Source organism: Panthera leo, chromosome D4, assembly GCF_018350215.1.
Source record: "Panthera leo isolate Ple1 chromosome D4, P.leo_Ple1_pat1.1, whole genome shotgun sequence".
Lineage (NCBI taxonomy): Eukaryota > Metazoa > Chordata > Mammalia > Carnivora > Felidae > Panthera > Panthera leo.
The window spans coordinates 50,254,734-50,273,681 of record NC_056691.1 but is presented as its reverse complement, the minus strand read 5'-3'; the positions used below and the strand labels follow the sequence as shown (position 1 = coordinate 50,273,681).

The window sequence follows — 18,948 nt, the reverse complement described above, 5'->3', positions numbered from 1 at the left end:
CCAGATCCTCCCTGGGGCCTATCTTTTCTGGAAACTTGCTTGTCAGCTGTTCCACCAATTTTTAAGAGTCCTTAATATACTTTCAACCAATCCCTGGTTTTTGCTTAATTAGCCAGAGTCAGCTTCTGTTACTTGTAACTAAAAATCCTAACAACCAAATCATTACAGACTGTGGCCTCTCAATCACTTACTCCGGACTATCAGCCTGGTGAAGGCCGAGGTGAAGAGGTTTCCTCCTATGTACCTGGCTGAGTACACTCCAGCATCCTGGGGCTGAGCATGAGGCAGATGCACTTCTAAAATATCAGGTACTTCGTGCCGGGGCACTGAGTGGATGAAGGAACCTGGTGAAGGGAGAAAGGTGGAGAACAGTGGGTCACACGCAGACACTCCTGTCTCCCCATCTGGCCTCTCCATTTCATCAGCTCTCCCTGACTGGATACAGAAAATGTGCTCTAGCATAGTGGATGTAGGAGAAGAATGAAAAGGCTGAGCTATTCAATGTTCTCCCAAAAAGTGAGAAAGGTACGGTGAGAGAGCAGGCAGTTTAGTCTACGCAATCTACCACCAAACATACGAAGACAGAGGTAAAGCTAAAGTGCTTATCTTCTGCAGGGAGAGATGAACGGGCAAAGGTACCCCTGTCAACTAACCAAGTAACCAGGAGGTACCTAGAATCACTACACCAATCTGGAAGTCCCATCCATCCATAGGACTCAGAATAGTCCCCATCAATATTTCACCTGGGTCCGGCAAATGCCACCAGGTGGTGCCAAACCCATAGTTGGACCTGGACAGATTTGTACAGCACAGTTGGACTCCCAGAACCACTGCCAGTTGGCTTTCCAGTCTCAGCCTGGTCATCTCCTTAACCTCGCAATCAAACAACCTCACATTTTACATGGCTGGACTTGGGACCTCACTCATCACATCATGATGGGGTTTTATTGTACATTCACAATTCCGTATTACACATTCATAAATACAAAATGTATGTACATTCATATACGTATATGAATCTGTACTTTGCTTGATGAAGCAACCAACCACACTGCCTATTAGAGCTTCTTTAATAAAATTCAATGGGCTTGCATCATAGCGCTTTACTTCAAACATCTGCCCACCAGACTGCACCAGGGTAATGATCCAACAACATGTTTTGCGTTATCTGATGTCTCACATCATGGTGCTGGAAGGAAACAAAACACATACTCACCATTTTTGTAAATCACTGCATCTTCTTCTCTAATCAACACCTTTTTGAAAGATATGTTCACGTTATCTCCCCTGTCCACAGTCATGGTTAAAGTAGCTGGTAGGAAGGAAGCTTTTAAAAGAGAGAGAACAAACAAGTGAGATGAGGGGACACACTTTCTCCAGGAGCAACTGAACTACGAATTCAGAAGATGAGGGCGAGCGTTTGCCAGGAGTCAGCTCAAGTGTAGGATCTAAAAGACAATGACAGCTAATGGGTTTCAAACTTCATTAAGGTTTTGAAGAATATGATGAAAGGAACAGTCATTTTCTCTGTAAAACTGTAAGAATGTACACACCACCTACATATACACATTTTTTCCCATACAACTATTGGGGGAGAAAAGGACTTTATGCTGATTAATATGTGTTATCAAACTAAGACCTGAGATTAACCATAAACTAAAACGATGAATCAGCCATCCTTCTCCAATCCCTACCAAGTTTTCTCAGAGTGGAGAGGAATAGAAATGGTTAAACATTTGCCAAATGACTTGTCCCTTCTGGGTGGTGGTCCTTTTCCGTTGTGGGGATCCAGATAATTCTAATTGCTTTAGAATGCCCTAAGCATTTCTCAAATGGAATTAGCATCATGCTGGACTTATTACTAATGGTGTAAATAATGGAATATTGAACACTAAGGCAATGATGGGACCCAGTATACACACACATACACATACATATATATATAATTATATGTTTGTTACATAATTATAAATATATAATTAGATATACATTACTATATAAATATATAATTAAATACACACACACACACACACACACACACACACACACACACACACACATATACTGACACAGTTATGGGACTGGGCAGTACTGGAAGGACACTGGGGAAGCTACTGCACATTTGGCTTATAAAACCATTTTGGAAACATCTGTCTTTGTGTCAGCCTTAGAACATAACAGTGCCCGAGTCTCTTGGTTTGTTGGACAAGATGTGTGAATTACATGTTCTAACATTCTTCCAGCCACAACAGTTTCTGAATTTCCTTAATTTACACCATAATCTACAGAGAGCCACAATTACAAGAATGGAGGTGTGATTAATTTTAGTCTCTATTAAGGTAAGCCAATTTTAAAATTTTTCAGCTTTATTGAGCTATAACTGACATACAAGTTAAGCCAATTTTTAAAATTTAAGGATCACCACTAGGAGAAGATAATCAGAATATATAACTTTCTGGGGCACTTGCCTGGCTCAGTTGGTTGAGTGTCTGACTCTTGATTTTGGCTCAGGTCACGATTCCAGGGTTGTGGGATTGAGCTCCATGTGGGGCTCCACACTGAGTGTGGAACCTGCTTAAGATTCTCTTTCTCCCTCTGCCCCTCTCCCTGGCTTGTATAATCTCTCTCTCTCTCACTTTAAAATAAAAAGTAAATAAATAAAAATAATCTATAACTTTCCTAAACATGGAGAGCAGGAGAAAATGGAAATAAAAAGACCTAAAAGGAGAGGAATAAGTCCAAATAAAAATCACAGCATAAAGAAAATATAGATTATGCCAAATATACATCAAAAGCCAGAGAATCTCAGAATGAATTAAAATATCTATTTTTTTCATGAGCTACACATTAAATGTAATGACACATAAAATTGAGAATAAGGGTGAGAAAAATAGACACCAGACTTACACTATTTGAAAGAAGCTGGTATTGCAATATTTATATCAGAAAAACATCATTTACTTTCAAGGCAAAACAAAATTTTAGGGATAAATATGATCTTTACATAATGACTAAAAAATGGGAGGCACCCGGGTAGCTCAGTCAATTCAATGTCTTACTCTTATTTCAGCTCAGGTCATGATCTCATGGTTTGTAGGATCGAGCCCCAAGTCGGGCTCCACGCTGACAGCACAGAGCCTGCTTGGGATGCTCTCTCTCCCTCTCTCTCTCAAAATAAATAAATAAACTTCTAAAAAAATGAAAGAGCAATCCTGAACTTGTATAAGCATCTATAACAACAGTGCTTCAAAATCCATGAAACAGAAGCTGACAGAATGAAATAAACTGACAAATCCACAAGCATAGTAGAAACCTTTAGAAGCCGATTCAACAAACAGACCAAAAATTACTAAGGACAAAAAAAAAAAAAAAAATCTGAATAACACAATTAAAGATCTGTTGGCTATTCATGGATCCCCATACCCAGCTATGTGAGCGTACGTTCAGGCATATTGCCTCCCTTATTAAGCCACAAAGCACATCTCTATAAATAAAAAGACACAATATCCTATAGAACAAATTCTCTGACCAGGAGGCACCTAAATTAGAAATCAATAGCAAAACACCTTGTACCCTAAGGTTTGGAGAGCTATGGAGTTTCAGCCTAGGACCAAGCCTGCTGAGGACCACCGGGTGAATTAGCCTTCCTTCCTGCCGCTTCTGTGGCTTTCAGACAGGTGGCTTGAGAGAGGCTGATTCAGTACTATGCACACCATGGGCTTGGAGAGCTACCCTGTGAGGGCAGAAGATGCCTTGAACTATACTCAGAAGGTCTCAGCTTTTGGTTCAGCTGCCCATTCTCCTCTGTGCCTGCTGACCCAGGCCTGATGCCCTGCCAGGACATCCACATAAATGCCTTTGGTGCAGGCAATGACACAGTGACATGGGGCAACCTTAGAGGGAGAATGGTATAGATCAAAGGGCACCATGAGCTCTGGAAGAGGACAGTCCTGAGCTTGAGGCCACCCTCTGCCAGTTACTAGACCTCTTTGAATGAGTTACTTAACCTGTGAACATCTCTGCTTACTTGTCTGTAATTTGGAAGTAGAAGTATTTACTTTGTTTATTTTTTAATGTTTATCCACTTTTGAGAGAGAGAGAGACAGGGTGCAAACAGGGGAAGGGCAGAGAGAGATGGAGACACAGAATCCGAAGCAGGCTCCAGGCTCGGAGCTGTCAGCACAGAGCCCCACACGGGGCTCGAACTTGTGAACCACAAGATCATGACCTGAGCCGAAGTTGGACACTTAACCGACTGAGCCACCCACCCAGGCGCCCCAAAAGTATTTACTTTGAAAGGTTATTAGGAATATTAAATAATGGATGCCAAACCTGTGGGTACTTAGAAGAGGCCAGTATCCTGCCCAAATATAAACCAACAGCAACACTGCCGTGCTGAGCTGTGCAGGATGGACATGAGTGGCAGCTTGCTCACTGGTACTGACGTGGATCAACCATGCAGGGACTGGCAGGGGGACTTCACTGGGCGCCCTCTCACTCTGACAAGATGCGTCCACGAGCAATCCTAACAGGAGCAGCTCCTGCTCTCTGAGACATGCTCCTGGGCGCCTGTGAGAATCTTTTTTGACCATTTCATGCTGTTGTTCCTTTCTAAGTGGTTTGTTTATATTTTCTGCCCCTTTGTGTGAAGACTGTTTAGCTAACCCCAGACTTCTCACTCAGCATTGTATTCTGAAAAGGAATAGAGATTCCCCGAGGCTCCACTCCAATGGGGCTTTTCTTCCCCACCCCATCCCCACTCTGTGGATTTTTATTATTACAGACCTTGTGCCTTTTAAGCTCCTGTTTCCTTAGGTAGAAACAATCATAGCAGAGTTCCACTGCTGTCCAACCTGCCACGTCCTGCATTCCTGGCTCGAGGTTGATTATTCTCTGCCAGGTACTAACAAAGGGGTCTACAACCTTCCATGCTGTACTTTGATGATGCAGAAGCCCAGCTTGCACACAGTACACACAGACTAATGTCATGTGACTTGACTGTACCGTGAAAACCGTAAGCACCTTTCAACAGTTCCTACTAGCAGGCACTACATTTCCTTATATACACACACTGGAATACTACTTGGCAATGAAAAAGAATGAAATCTTGCCATTTGCAACAATGTGGATGAAACTACAATGTATTATGCTAAGGGAAATAAGTCAGTCAGAGAAAGATAAATATATGATTTCACTCATATGTGGAACTTAAGAGACAAAATAGATGAACATAGGAGAAAGGGAGGAAAAACAAGATAAAAAGAGAAAGGGAAGCAAACCATAAGGGACTCTTAACTAAAAAGAACAAACCGAGGGTTGCTGGAGGGGAGGTGGGTAGGGGGATGGGCTAAACGGGTGATGGGCATTAAGGAGGGCACTTGTTGGCATGAGCACCGGGTATTATATGTAAGAGATGAATCACTAAATTCTACTCCTGAAACCATTATTACACTATATGTTAACTAACTTGGATTTAAAATAAATAAATAATAGTGCCTACTATCAGGCACTACTTTTTCTAAGCACTTCACACATAGTTAATTTTCATAATACCTCTATCAGATAGTTACTACAATTATCCTAATTTTACAAATGAGGAAATTAAAGTACAGAGAGGCTAAGTAACTTGCCTAAAATCACACAGCAATTTCATGGGACAGTCAGGGTTTGAACTAGGTAACTCAGCTCTGGAAGCCTCTCCTAGGTTATATAACATTAGCACTCAAAAGGCTGTGAAGTCCTATTACCTCATTTAAAAATGAGATTGCTAGGGCCTGGGTTCAAAAATGACTTGAGTAACATGATCTAGATGGGCTAATTAACTGACAGAACTTAACTAAGAACATGATCCACTTTTTCCTTAAGGGCCGGAGAAGAGAATCGATGATAGTAACAGTTATAAACAAAGAGGCTTCTCAGGGATGTAAAATAATTGAGTTCAATTTTGGGTACCTCCGTTCATGTTAGACTAAGGGTAGTTTCATGTCCATTATTATTTTGTGCAATTTTGCGACAGTGCTGTGAAGATGTTGTATCCTGTGTCTACCCATGTGGGAGATGGCGTTAAGGGTGACTTAGTCCCTTACTCCAGGCCTCCTGACAGTAAGAGTTAAAGTTGAGACACAATCTCAAGACGCCCCCACTTATTGAACCACACCCGCTCTCCACACTCCTCTTATTCCAGTCCCACAGCCTTAGCTCTTAACTGCAGCCATTGTGAACTATGTTCAGTCTGCAGTGGACCACGTGACCACTCCCAGGCAAGTAATGAGCTTCCTCCCTCCTCTGCTCCTGCTTTTTCCCTGTGTCTGACCAAGTCCCACTCCTCTTCAGTCTCCATGTAGATGTCCCTTTCTCCAGGGGCCTTACTCACCCCCTGGGACCCAGGGTAAGTGCCCCAAGGCTGTTCTCCAAATGCCCTGCACTTTCCCCTTCCAGGCCCCAACAGCACAGCTGCCCTGCTAGACTGAACCCTCCTGGACACAAGGGCACGTCTGTTTTGGAAGGCAGCACAGGGTGTTGGTTAGGGCCTGGCTTCTGGGATCAGCCTGGGTTATCCTTCCTAGGTCCAACAGTGGATACTAGGTGTGTGAATGCATCTAAGTTACAATAGCCAAAGGCCTCATCTATTAATACAGGGTCATAATAATCAGCACCAGATACACGTTTGGTAAAGACTTAATTACACAGTAATGTATATAAAGCTGCTGGGGGAATGTCAGGCAGGTAAACACTCAGGACATGCTACCATCGCTGTATCTCCCATGTGTGACACAAAGAGACACCTAAGAATACTCGTGGAATGAAAGAATAAATGAATGGATCGGATTTCAAATTTTCCTATTTTCTTTAGGCTTTTAACACATTCATTTGTGTTATTTAGATACAAATGGCGGGGCGCCTGGGTGGCTCAGTCGGTTAAGCGGCCGACTTCGGCTCAGGTCACGATCTCGCGGTCCGTGAGTTCGAGCCCCGCGTCGGGCTCTGTGCTGACAGCTCAGAGCCTGGAGCCTGTTTCAGATTCTGTGTCTCCCTCTCTCTCTGCCCCTCCCCTGTTCATGCTCTCTGTCTCAAAAATAAATAAACATTAAAAAAAAAAAAATTTGATACTAATGGCTCCTCTCTGTCAACTTCACAAATGGTGTTTGGAAGGTCTGATGTTCTTAAAGTTATTTCTAGAATGAAAATAGGAAGGAAATAACCTGTGTTTCCTCCTGATGGAAAACTCTGAGACAGCCGCTTGCATGTGAAAATATTTCAAACTTCATTTATACCTCCCGACCCCCAAATGAAATCACCAGGGAGGTTTGAACAAATTGCTTTTGATTTTTTTTTTGCATGATGCCATTGATAAAAAACAGTTTGGCCATGTGGAGTGTGCGAGCCAAATTAAGCATGTTTTGGCACATCTCAAATGGATTTTCCACTTCCTCCCCAGATGCACGAGTCAGCAGCAAGCAGGGATACATGTTTATCCTATCCTGCTGTGTCCCTGGGCAGACACCTCTGAGATCCCATTATGTGTTACTAGGGAATTAATAGTACCATGAAGACACCGTTGTAGAGGTTTTCCTGATTCACATAAAGGATATCACTTTCCTCACACCGTATTTCAGCTACTGGATGGTCGGTAAAAGATACAGAATCCTTTCACCACCCTGAGATGTTGTTATTACAACATAGGAAAGGGGGCACCTGGGTGGCTCAGTCAGTTAGGCATCTGACTCATGATTTCAGCTCAGGTCATGATCTCACAGATCGTGGGGACGCAAACCCACAGCTTGGGACTCTTTCTCTCCTTCTCTCTGCCCCTCCCCCTCTTGTGCACACACCCTCTCTCTCTCTCTCAAAAATAAATAAATAAACATTTAAAAAAATGAATACAGGAAAGAAAGTACTACCTATTTTTCTGTTTTGTATAAATTTTGTATACCGATTATGTTAATGAATGGTATTCAATTTTTTCCACAACTGAGTAGAAAATAGTCTCACTTAATTATTGCTTATTCCAGGACACTATGATAATTATTGAACGTTTACAATGAGCCAGATAGGTTGGTGGTCTTCTCATTTGATCCTCAAATGTACAGGGAAAAATCTCTATCCTGGTGATATTTTTCAAAGGAGGAAACATGATTTCAGTGAAGTAACTTGCCTTCATGGTACCATTTAGTTGCACAGCCAAGCTCAAACCCACCCAAACTACCTTCACTGTGCCCTGGGCTGCTTTGCAGGGTTTCCATTGGAGCTGTTCTGTTCCCAACAAGTGTTCAGAATCGGGGAGGGCAGTTCACAGTAAGCGGAAGGGATATACCGAGGGTTTGGGGTGGTCATCCACACAGGCTCTGCAGTCGGATCACTTGGCTTCAAATTCCATTCCCAACATTTACAAACTGCTATTGTTGTTATGTAACTTATTCTACAATGTTTCATGTCACCCAAGCTTTTAGCAACACATCTGTGGTGTCAATCAAATCTTAATATGAATGCACTCATGGGAACTGGCTTTTGATAGATACCTTATTTAAAACTGAATACAGTTTTGAAGGTATTGTTAGTGTGCTCATTACACAAATGATGAAAAAAGAGACCAATAGGTGCTAAGTAACTTGCCCAAGGCCACAGAGCTGATAAATGGTGGAGATGGAACTAAAAGTCAGGGGAAAGGAGACTAAAAGGCATCATCTCCACATTATCAAGTCTGCTTTTACCTCATGTAACTGAATTTAAGTTCTCCTTTACCTGTGCTGGCCTTGACTGTCAGTTTGGAACAGTCATTGGTCTTTGACTCCCAATGTTCTGATTTAATACTCTCTACAGGTTCTTCTTTCTACACTGTCAAGTTGAGCCCCAAGCCAGCCTGGAAAGAGCACAGCAGCACTTCATATTTCATTCCTATGAAGTCACTAGGGACAAATCTCAGATTATCTTCATTCAGAATGGGGAATTATCAGCAAAGAGACATAACTCTTTACACAGGTCAAATCCCGAATGACACAGGCAAAAAATAATAGAGTTGACTTTTTAGCCATGATAGCTTTGGCACACCTCACATCCCTTTGTTCAGACTCTCTCCCCTCAGCGGAGAGCTGCCTTCCTGGGAATGTCTGCTGTGCACTTTTCCCACTCACCCTTGTGTCATCTAAAGGTGAACATTGCAGTTTTGCTAAGAAAACCTTTTCCTTCATTTGTCATGAATAGCAATTTTATCATTTTTGACTTGAAAATGAGCTTGCTGCCTTCAAATCTTCTAATTCAATGTTAGCAAATTCAAAGAAATGTTTTCAGGTGGACCCCAGCTAGGGGCTGATTCTCCACCCTTGCTACTGGAAGTGTGGTCCACAGACAAGAGGCACCTGATCACCAGGGGCATTGTTAGGCATGTATGATCTCAGGACTCTCCTCAAGGACCTACTGAACCAGAGTCTGCATTTTACCAAGACCTATGGGAAATTTATAAGCACGTTCAGTGTTGAGAAACACTGGTCTAAAACAATGCAGACTCCTATATAAAAAAAAACAAACAAAAACAAAAAACAAAACAAACAACAACAACAACCACCACCTGCCAATAAGAGAAATGTGTAGAAGTGTGTTATATATCTGGATCAGTTTTATGATTACAAATCAAACCCCGAAGAGTTTACACAGTCATTATCTCATGAAATGACACATTCGCAGGCCACAGTCCCTGTGGTTATGATGACATCAATTTGGAAAGGACTCCTTCACTAAAGGTATGACCAGCCCAGTAAAAAGGGCTGATGACTGAGTGGCCAGATCATTTGAGTCAGAACAAGGAAAGGTCATCTCTGCTGGAATTCTGTACCATCTTCCCAGCAGGCAGCACCAAGATACCAGAAGTCTACCTGCCTGGCCAGGCCTGGGAGTCCTGGGGTAAAATAGAATCATTAAATAATGTTCACAACACTGTCTCCTCCAACTGCCATCAGGATCGGCCTAAAGATTTAGCTTAGAGCCACTTGTATCTTGGGAGAAAGTCTCTATTACATCACTGCCTTGGGGAGTGGTAGCAAAGAGTTATACACGACCCCCCTTCCCTCCTGGCCCCCAGCCCCCCTGCGCCCTTTGCAAAAGGCCCTCAACATCTCCCTTCAAAGCTCTGGTGTTCTGTGAGCTAAGTGTGGTTATTCAACTTTCAGAATGAAATCATGGTCTCTTTCCAAGAATAGTATACCGCCTGCAAAAAGGGCCTCAATTCTTCATCCCTCCCTGTCACCATAATCTTTGCCATTTGGTTGTGTGATGCCCATCCATTCTGACTTTAGGTTCAGCTGTTTGACTGTCTTTGGGCAATAAAAAATGAGACGGAAGTGAGAGTATATACTACTGAGACTGGGTTTCAAGAAGCCTTGTGTGTTTCCCTTTCTTCTCTGGCTCTTGTGCCATCTCTGTGAGAATATACCTAGGTTAGCCTGCAAAAGGATAACAGACACATGGAAAAGAGCCAGGTTGGCTCAGCCAAGGCCAGCATAATAAGCCTACAGGCAGCCAACATCCATGTGTGGGAAAGCCCAGTCGAGAGTGGTAGAGCCACCTATCAGCCCCGCTGACTTACACTCATAAGCTGTATGTGCTTGCTGTTGTATGTCACTGCGGTTTGAGGTCATGTGACACACAGCATTACTGTGGCACCAGAAAACCGATACATTAAGTCACCAATGAAGCTGAGTTATTGGTAGATGTTTCCCCTTAAAATTTCTTATCTCTACCACACTTTCCCCTGAAAACATTCACTTCTGTTAAGAATACTCAGGGGCAAGCAAAACAAAGAATCAAATGAAAACTCAATGAGAAAGCTCAAAACGGCCAATATTTTGGCACGGACAGTTAGTTGTCTCCATAACTGTGATTTTCTATTACATACATGTAACCTGTTCAGATCTCCATAAGGGTCATGAAGCTCTTAGTACAAAATATAATACAGTTCATCTCATGACCTAGGCACAGTGTCTAGTGGAGGGGCTGAATGTGCAAGAAGTGGACTGGCCAGTCTCTTTTATCTCTAGTGCTATACGTGTATCAAAGACAAGCAACGCCTGGAACGAGGCAGACAAGGTCTTCAAGCTCCACACTCACACAGCTCATGCCCAGTCTCTGAGTGAGCAACTGCCAAAACAAAAGTTGTGTGTGAGTCTCAGCACACCTCACCTGCCCACGACTAAAGGGCACGTTACCTTGCTGGCGCATCTTCATGGTCCGTATCCTTATTGCTTCTCCTCGAACTCGCCCTTCACAGAAATACGCACCATTGATTTCACTAGCCTTTTCTCTCTTCCAAACGACTTTTTTCGCCCATTCTCTGGTCACATCTTGAGTAACTTCCAGTGGATCCTGGTGCTGGTTCATTAAGGCTTCAAAGTCCCTTCCTATGGTGATGGGCTCATGGGGGCGCCATCCAGTGGCGATGCAGGTGAGGGATGTTTCCGCATCAGACACGAGAGGTAGGGAATTGATCAAGATCAGGTCCATGGCACTGTCCACTGTTCCTAAAAAGAAAGCACATAATCTATGAGGAAGGTTATTATCATGGCCCCACAGATGAACTGATTTTTACAAAGCCCTGTCTAAAAATAGCTAGGGAGCAGTCTTTCTAATGCTACTCTTCCATAGGACAAGATCCAAAACTCTTTACCGTGACCATCACTCAGACGCTTCTAACCAGTCCTGCTCCACTGCACACCCTAACTACAATGAACTATCAGTTATTCTCCATCCCCAAGACAAAGCTGTGTGTTAAGAATCTCTACCCACTAAAGTGTCTGGGACATTAGTTAAGAATTCAGCAAATGCTCGTTGAGTTGAGATAAATTCATGATAATAGCATTATTGTCATTAATGATAATTAATAATTATTATTATTAAAAATTAATGATAGGGGCACCCGGGTGGCCCAGTTAAGCAGTCAACTCTTGATTTCATCTCAGGACATGATCTCATGGTCATTAGATCAAACCCCACAAGACTGTCTTTCTCCCTCTCTCCCTCTCCCTCTGCACCTGCCCTGCTCACACGGGTATCTGCTCTTCCTTTCAAAACAAATTAAATAAAGTAAAAAATTAATGATAATGTGGTACTGCCACAATAAAGCATTCTAAAAAATATATCAACTCTACACACAGCATGCTAACTTTATAGACTCTCGCTGTTACCAAAGACTTGTCCAATTCCATATTAAGTCCCACAAGACAGGGACTGAGCGAGGTCCACCTTTCTATCTGAGCTTCATTCACTTCATCTTTAAAACAAGGCTAATAAGACCCACCTTGCAGGATTCGTGTGAAGATTAAAGGAGATAAAGTACAAAACTTACTAAGTACTGTCTGTGTCTGCTACATACAATAACCACTATTTCAGCTCTCTTTATTGTTTTCTGAACACCTATGTCCAAACCTCAACCCTCTCCAAATGTAGTTAAGAAATCCTATCTGGTCTTTAATAGTTATTCCATAAATAATGAAGCACATTTGAGAAAATAAAATCCTTTCTTTTCACTTTCTGTCCCTCCTCTTCTTTCCCTCTCCCTACTTCTCTTTTGAGGTCCAAAGTTTTTAAGATGAACAAATGAAATCTGTGCCCATTCTCTCCTCTTGCTGAGTGTGAAAAAGTAGGGATGGAGGATGTTCTGGTCCACGTGATGGTTGGTCCCCAAGTCTACATACAATGATCAGGAGGCTGGACAGGTCAATCACATTGGGTGCCAAGGACCAACTGGGGTCTCAGAGACCTTTGTGAAGATGTCAGGCGATTCAAGTAGACTACATGTTATTTCCTTGAATACCCATTAAATTCTCCCAACAACCCCATGAGGTGTGCACCATTATCTGACATTCCAATATGAGGAAATGAAGGCTCAAAGGATTGAGTAGCAATTCTGTCTTCCACAGCTACTGAAGTCCTAGCTAGAATTCAAACTCCCATAGATCTTTCAGTTCCTTAGATACACTATGCCCTCTCCTACCTCAAAGACTTTGCACATGCTGATCTCTGCACCTGGCTCCGCTCGTTGCATGACTAACTTCTGCTCACCCTTGGAGCCTCTTCCTAAACACCTTTCTCACAGATGGCTTCCCTACCTACTTGATCTACACTATCTGTACACTCTCATCCTGTTACCCTCTAAACGGCCTCCTGTTTGTTTCCCGCATAACGGTTACCACACTCTGGGACTATTTTATTTACTTTCTCTTTTCTTAGATGGTAAGTTCCATGAATACAAGGATTGAAGCCATTTTGTTCACATTGACATGTATAGGAATACCCTGCCTAGGTCCCTTATGTAAAGGGTTACTAAGCATTTGCTGGATGAGTGGGTGGGTGGATGGATGGATGGATGGATGGATGGATGGATGGGCAGATTTTATTCCAGATCTGTCTGATTCAAGTTCACCGTTCCCACTTCTAGAATAGTAAGGTTAAAAATGAAAGTACTCTTCTGAGTCTAAACTGACCTTCTTGCCCATACGTAAAAGGCTGTTTTGAGAATTAATGGAGTTTAAAAAGTAAATGCTACGATTTTTAGAAAATGCCACAGAGAGGTGATCAATGATTGCTGAGTAATGGGAGCTGACTGGTCTCCATTTATGAGAACTTTTTTAGCATCTGCTTATGGTAAGCATTACATCTGCCATGAAGTCCTCACACAACTTTTTCTAATGGCAACCGCCAATGTTGGGTGCATGTAGTGATGTTCTGAGAATAATTCGGTTAGGAGTTAGACTTTTTTCTCATCAATTAGGAAGAATGCCAAAGTGAAGTCTTAATGTAAATGTTAACTCAGTACATGGGACTGAGGGAGAAAACCTCGCCTAGAATGAGTTTCCAAGCCTGACCCTGTAGCATCTATGTTGCATCAAGCCTCAATGGTAACTTTAAGATCTCCAGAGAACAGACAGTGGTTGGGATAAGGAAAATGTTGTAAGAGAAGATAAGCTAGGAAAACTAGCAGTGGAATTACAGCCTGCAAATGTAACACCGGAGCACAGCCCCCACTTCCACACGTACATCCAGCTGTGCCTCTGAGCGAACACCACCTCATCTCCTGCGCTCACTCATTCCAGGCATGTCCCCCTAGAGAGTCATCAGAGGAAGGAAACACTGTAATTCTTTCAGCTCCGGTTCAATCCAGCCCCATTTCTAGGACCAGTTGGGTGGCTTGCCAAGACCGAGGGATCTGCTCTGAACTCACTGAACTGCACTGGCACTGGCTGTGGTTTATTTAATGGCTTTAGGAAATAAGAGAGAAAGCAGTTGATTTGAAGAGACAGCCACACTTCATCTGTAGATGGTTTCTGGGTATGGATCTGGTTTCTTTTCCCTTTTGTTCCTCCCAGCTGTCTCCCTCTACTTTGAGTGACAGAAAGGGAGATTGTGTACTACGAGCGTCCAGACTTGGCAATGCTTTCCTACCCTTACTCAGCATGCCAGGGACAGGAAGCCCTCTCCCACCAGTGAGCTCTCTGTCCTTTGTAATGGCATTTACAATAAAGTATCAGAAGGATTTTGTATATGAGCTTTGGAAATGAGTCGAAATAACTACCAGATTCCTGGGATGGATCTTAAAAATCTTTAGTTTTCCCAAAACAAGAGCACATATTTGTACTTGTCTGTGTATGCCTGAAGAAATTCTGGAAGGTGACACATGAAACTGAGAACAAGAGGGATCCATTAGAGGAGAGTGGGGTAGTTGGGGGACAGGGTAAGAGGGAGGTTTTTCACCATGTACTTATATATGCTGCTTTTGAACCATTGGAATAATACCAACACATAAAAATTAAATGTAAAAAGTAAGTTATTCCTCTACCCTTAAAAAGATGCATTTGGGAGGGATTCAAGAGCCACAGGAATATATATGTCTCTCATCAGTGGTCCCCACATCTACCCCAAATCTCCTTGGATTGCATCCAAATAATGCATTCTCTCTTTCTTCTTTGGACTAATAGGAAATGTGACATCATTCCACAATGCCGGAGGGAAAAACACGGGTTTAAAAAAATTTAAGAACAGAGAGAAGAACAATAGCCACACTTAACCTTTCTTTTTGTTTCAAATTATTGCTTTTTGGGGGGTTTTAATTTATTTTGAGGAGGTGAGGCGTGCATGCACGCACATGCAAACAAGTGAGACAGAGGCAGAGAGAGAGAGAGGGAGAGAGAGAGAATCCCAAGCAGACTCCACACCGTCAGCACAGAGACCGATGTGGGGCTCAATCCTATGAACTGAACCGTGAGATCACGACCTGAGCCAAAACCAAGTCAGACGCTTAACCAACGGAGCCACGAAGGTGCCCCCCACACTTTGCCTCTCAAAGAGAATAATGGAGCAGGGGCCCGAATGCAATGGGTACAGCTGTGGCCTGTGGCTTCTTGAAAGAGTTCAGCCAGTGACATTGAAAGGTGTGACTACAGTCTCATAGCTGGTGCCACAGAGGAATCTGCTACTAGGGACATTTTCCTCAGAAAAATGGCCAAAAGACAGACCCCCATCTGAGCTCACAACAATATCAGCAACCGTGCCTCACATCTTTTCCTCCATCACAGCACGGTCTTCTCTAAGTCCTGCTGGGGACCACTGTGGAGCTATTTTGCCACGAGCCTAGTCTGAAGGGCTCTGCTCAAATTTAGTACTTAGTTCATTACACTTCTTTCATCAAAGCTAAGTTTGCTGTAACTAAGTCTGCATGTTGAATTTCACACAGCTTTTATATTCTGGGGATTGGTACTATTTTTCCTTAGCAAAGACCTTGCAAACACTTCTCAATATTTGCCTAAAATGTGTCTTATTTACCTGCCATCATGACATGGCATCCGCCAAGTTCACAAATGATCGTCCATCACAGTGGAGACATAACAACATCCTAAAATGTCATTTTGCTCATTCTATTTTTGGTGTGCTATACAGCCCATCATCTAATCTTTCACAGTAACATTTGCTTATTAAATTGCATGTGGTACACTGAAAATTGCACTTCGATTTTCTCATTCAACATTGCTCTGAATAATACCTCAAAAACCAAGAAAGAGAAATATTTTTCTTTAAAAATGGTCACAGAAAAATAGACGCATAGATCAATGGAACAGAATAGAAAGCCCAGAAATAAACCCCAATTATGTGGTCAATTAATCTTCAACAAAGAAGGCAAGAATATGCCATGGGAAAAAGACAGTCTGACAGTCTCTTCAACAAATGGTGCTGGGAAAACTGGACAGCAACGTGCATGAATGAAACTGGACCACTTTCTTATACCACACACAAAAATAAATTCAAAATGCATTAAGGATGTGAATGTGAGACCTGAAACCATAAAAATCCAGTAAAAGAGCATAAGCAGTAATTCTTCTGATACTGGCCATAATAGCCTCTTTTTAGGTATGTCTCCTGATGCTAGTGAAACAAAAGCAAAAATAAACTGCTAGATTACACTAAAATAAAAAAGCTCTGCACAGCAAAGCCAACAACTAACAATATTAAAAGATGGAATAGGAGAAGATATTTGCGAATGACCTATCAGATAAAGGGTTAGTATCCAAAACATATAAAGAATTTATACAACTCAACACCAAGAAATCATAATAACCCAATTAAAAAATGAGCAGAAGACATGAACAGATGTTTCTCCAAAGACATACAGGTGACCAACAGACACATGACAAGATGTGCAACATCACTTATCCTCAGAGAAATACAAATCAAAACCACAATGAGATATCACCTCACACCTGTCAGAGGGGCTAATATAAAAATCTCAAGAAATAACAAGTATTGGTGAGAATGTGGGAAAAAGAAACACTTGTGCACTGTTGCTGGGAATACAAACTGGTGCAGCTACTGTGGAAGACAATACAGAGTTTCCTCAAAACATTTTAAAAAAGAACTACTCTATGATTTAGTAGTCGCACTACTGGGTATTTACCCTAAGAATACAAAAACACTAATTCAAAGGAATACAGGCACCTGATGTTTATAGCAGCATTATCTACAACAGCCAAATTACAGAAACAGCCCAAGGGCCCATAGACTGATGAATGAGTAAAGAAGATGTGGTGTATACAGTAAAACCTTGGATTGTGAGTAACTTGCTCTGTAAGTGTTCTGCAAGATGAGCAAACATTTCTAATAAATTTTAACTTGATAAGCAAGCGATGCTTTGCAATATGAATAGCACATGATGCCAAACATAACATGATCACAACTGAGCCAATGGTTATTCTCTCTCTCTCTCTCTCTCTCTCTGAGGGCTTGTTGGTGATCATCTCCCTTGCTCAGATGCTCAATCTCAGGCCACGGTGTTTGGCAGAAATTTGGGATTTTTCAAAATGTTGGAAGGTGTCCACAACTGGCTCTTGTGTATTTTTTGTCATTTCTAAGCACCTGTGGACAGTCCTTTGCTTTTCCATACAAGAGGAAGCTTAGGAATGCTTTGCTTCATTCTAGGTCAGGCTGCCTGCAGATATAGACTCTTTCTTCTGCTGCCTTATTGCCAGTTACATTAAATGCAGTATATGACAAGAGTTTATTAATTCTTTACTGTAGTCAACATTGTGCGAGCGTATACAATGGCCCCCATTGTATGCAGAAAAAAATTCCATTGAGCCAGCAGTGATTCCATTAGTGATAGTGAAATTCTTCCTACACAATAACCCTCCTCTCTCTTGTCTCCCTCACACCAGCCATGAAGGTTTTCAAAGGTAGTGCAGGTTAACTTATTTTTTGTCATATTTTGTATTTGCTTTATTATTTTGTATTATATTACCGTATTGTAATCATTTTTATATGAATATTTTTTGGGTTATGAAATTTGCTTTGATATACAAGTGCTTTGGATTACAGGCATGTTTTTGGAACAAATTATGCTCACAAACCAAGGTTTTACTGTATATACAATGGAATATTACTCGGCCATCAAAAAGAGTGAAATCTTGCCATTTGCAACAACAGGGATCCAACTAGAGAGTATAATGCTCAGTGAAGTAAGCCAGTCAGAGAAAGACAAATACCATATAATTTCACTTATGTGTGGAATTTAAGAAACAAATGATTGAAGGGGGAAAAAAGACACAAAACAAAAAACAGGCTCTTCATTATAGGGAACAAACAGGTGGTTACCAGAGGGGAGATGGGTGGGACCATGGGTGAAATAGGTGAAGGGAATCAAGAGTACACTTACCTTGATGACAGCACTGAGTCATATGTGGAATTGCTGAATCGCTATATTGTACGTCTGAAACTAATACAACACAGCACTCTGACTATACTGGATTTAAAATTTAAAAATAATAACAAAAAAGTAAAAAATGGTCATAAAAAGGATTATGGACCTAAATCAACATCCATATGATAGAACTTAATTTTTTTTAATTTTTTTTAACGTTTATTCATTTTTTTGAGAGACAAAGAGAGATAGAGCATGAGCAGGGAAGGGGCAGAGAGAGGGAGACACAGAATGTGAAGCAGGCTCCAGGTTCAGAGCTGTCAGCACAGAGCCCAACGCAGGGCTCGAACTCACGACCTACGAGATCATGACCTGAGCCGAAGTCGGATACTCAACAGACTGAGCCACCCAGGCTCCCCAGAACTTAAATGAATTAGAAAGTAGAGACCGAGCTATTTTTCAAACTGTATTTCAAGGAGTTCTCATTCTCTAAAATGTTCCAGAAGTTTCTGAGACCAGTGGAGGAGAAATTAACACACATACACACTCTCAAAGAGACGTTCAACTTTTACCTGTTTTTTACATTTACACTTCACATAAGCTTTCATTTGGGAGAAAAATGGTTTTGCTAAAATAAAAACATAAAACCTCCAAGGCTATCACTTTTAACTACTTCTCCTCTTACAATCAAATGAAACATTAAATATGATTATCAATGCAAATACATCCCAATGCAGCACAACATGCTTATTCTAATTAACCTTTCTTCCCACATT

The 18,948-nt window shown here is 41.8% G+C and overlaps 1 protein-coding gene across 3 annotated transcripts in view; it reads right to left on the bottom strand.

The window, feature by feature from the left end:
* Positions 1-18,948, bottom strand: part of TEK (TEK receptor tyrosine kinase) — a 105,511-nt gene that overhangs the window by 49,660 nt on the left and 36,903 nt on the right. For all 3 annotated transcript variants that reach the window (XM_042912225.1, XM_042912223.1, XM_042912224.1), the window contains exons 2-4: positions 11,199-11,510; positions 1,217-1,327; positions 192-344 (exon numbers count right to left, since the gene is read on the bottom strand). In XM_042912225.1, coding sequence (XP_042768159.1) covers positions 192-344; positions 1,217-1,327; positions 11,199-11,510 — 576 coding nt within the window. The remainder of the gene's footprint in view (positions 1-191; positions 345-1,216; positions 1,328-11,198; positions 11,511-18,948) is intronic.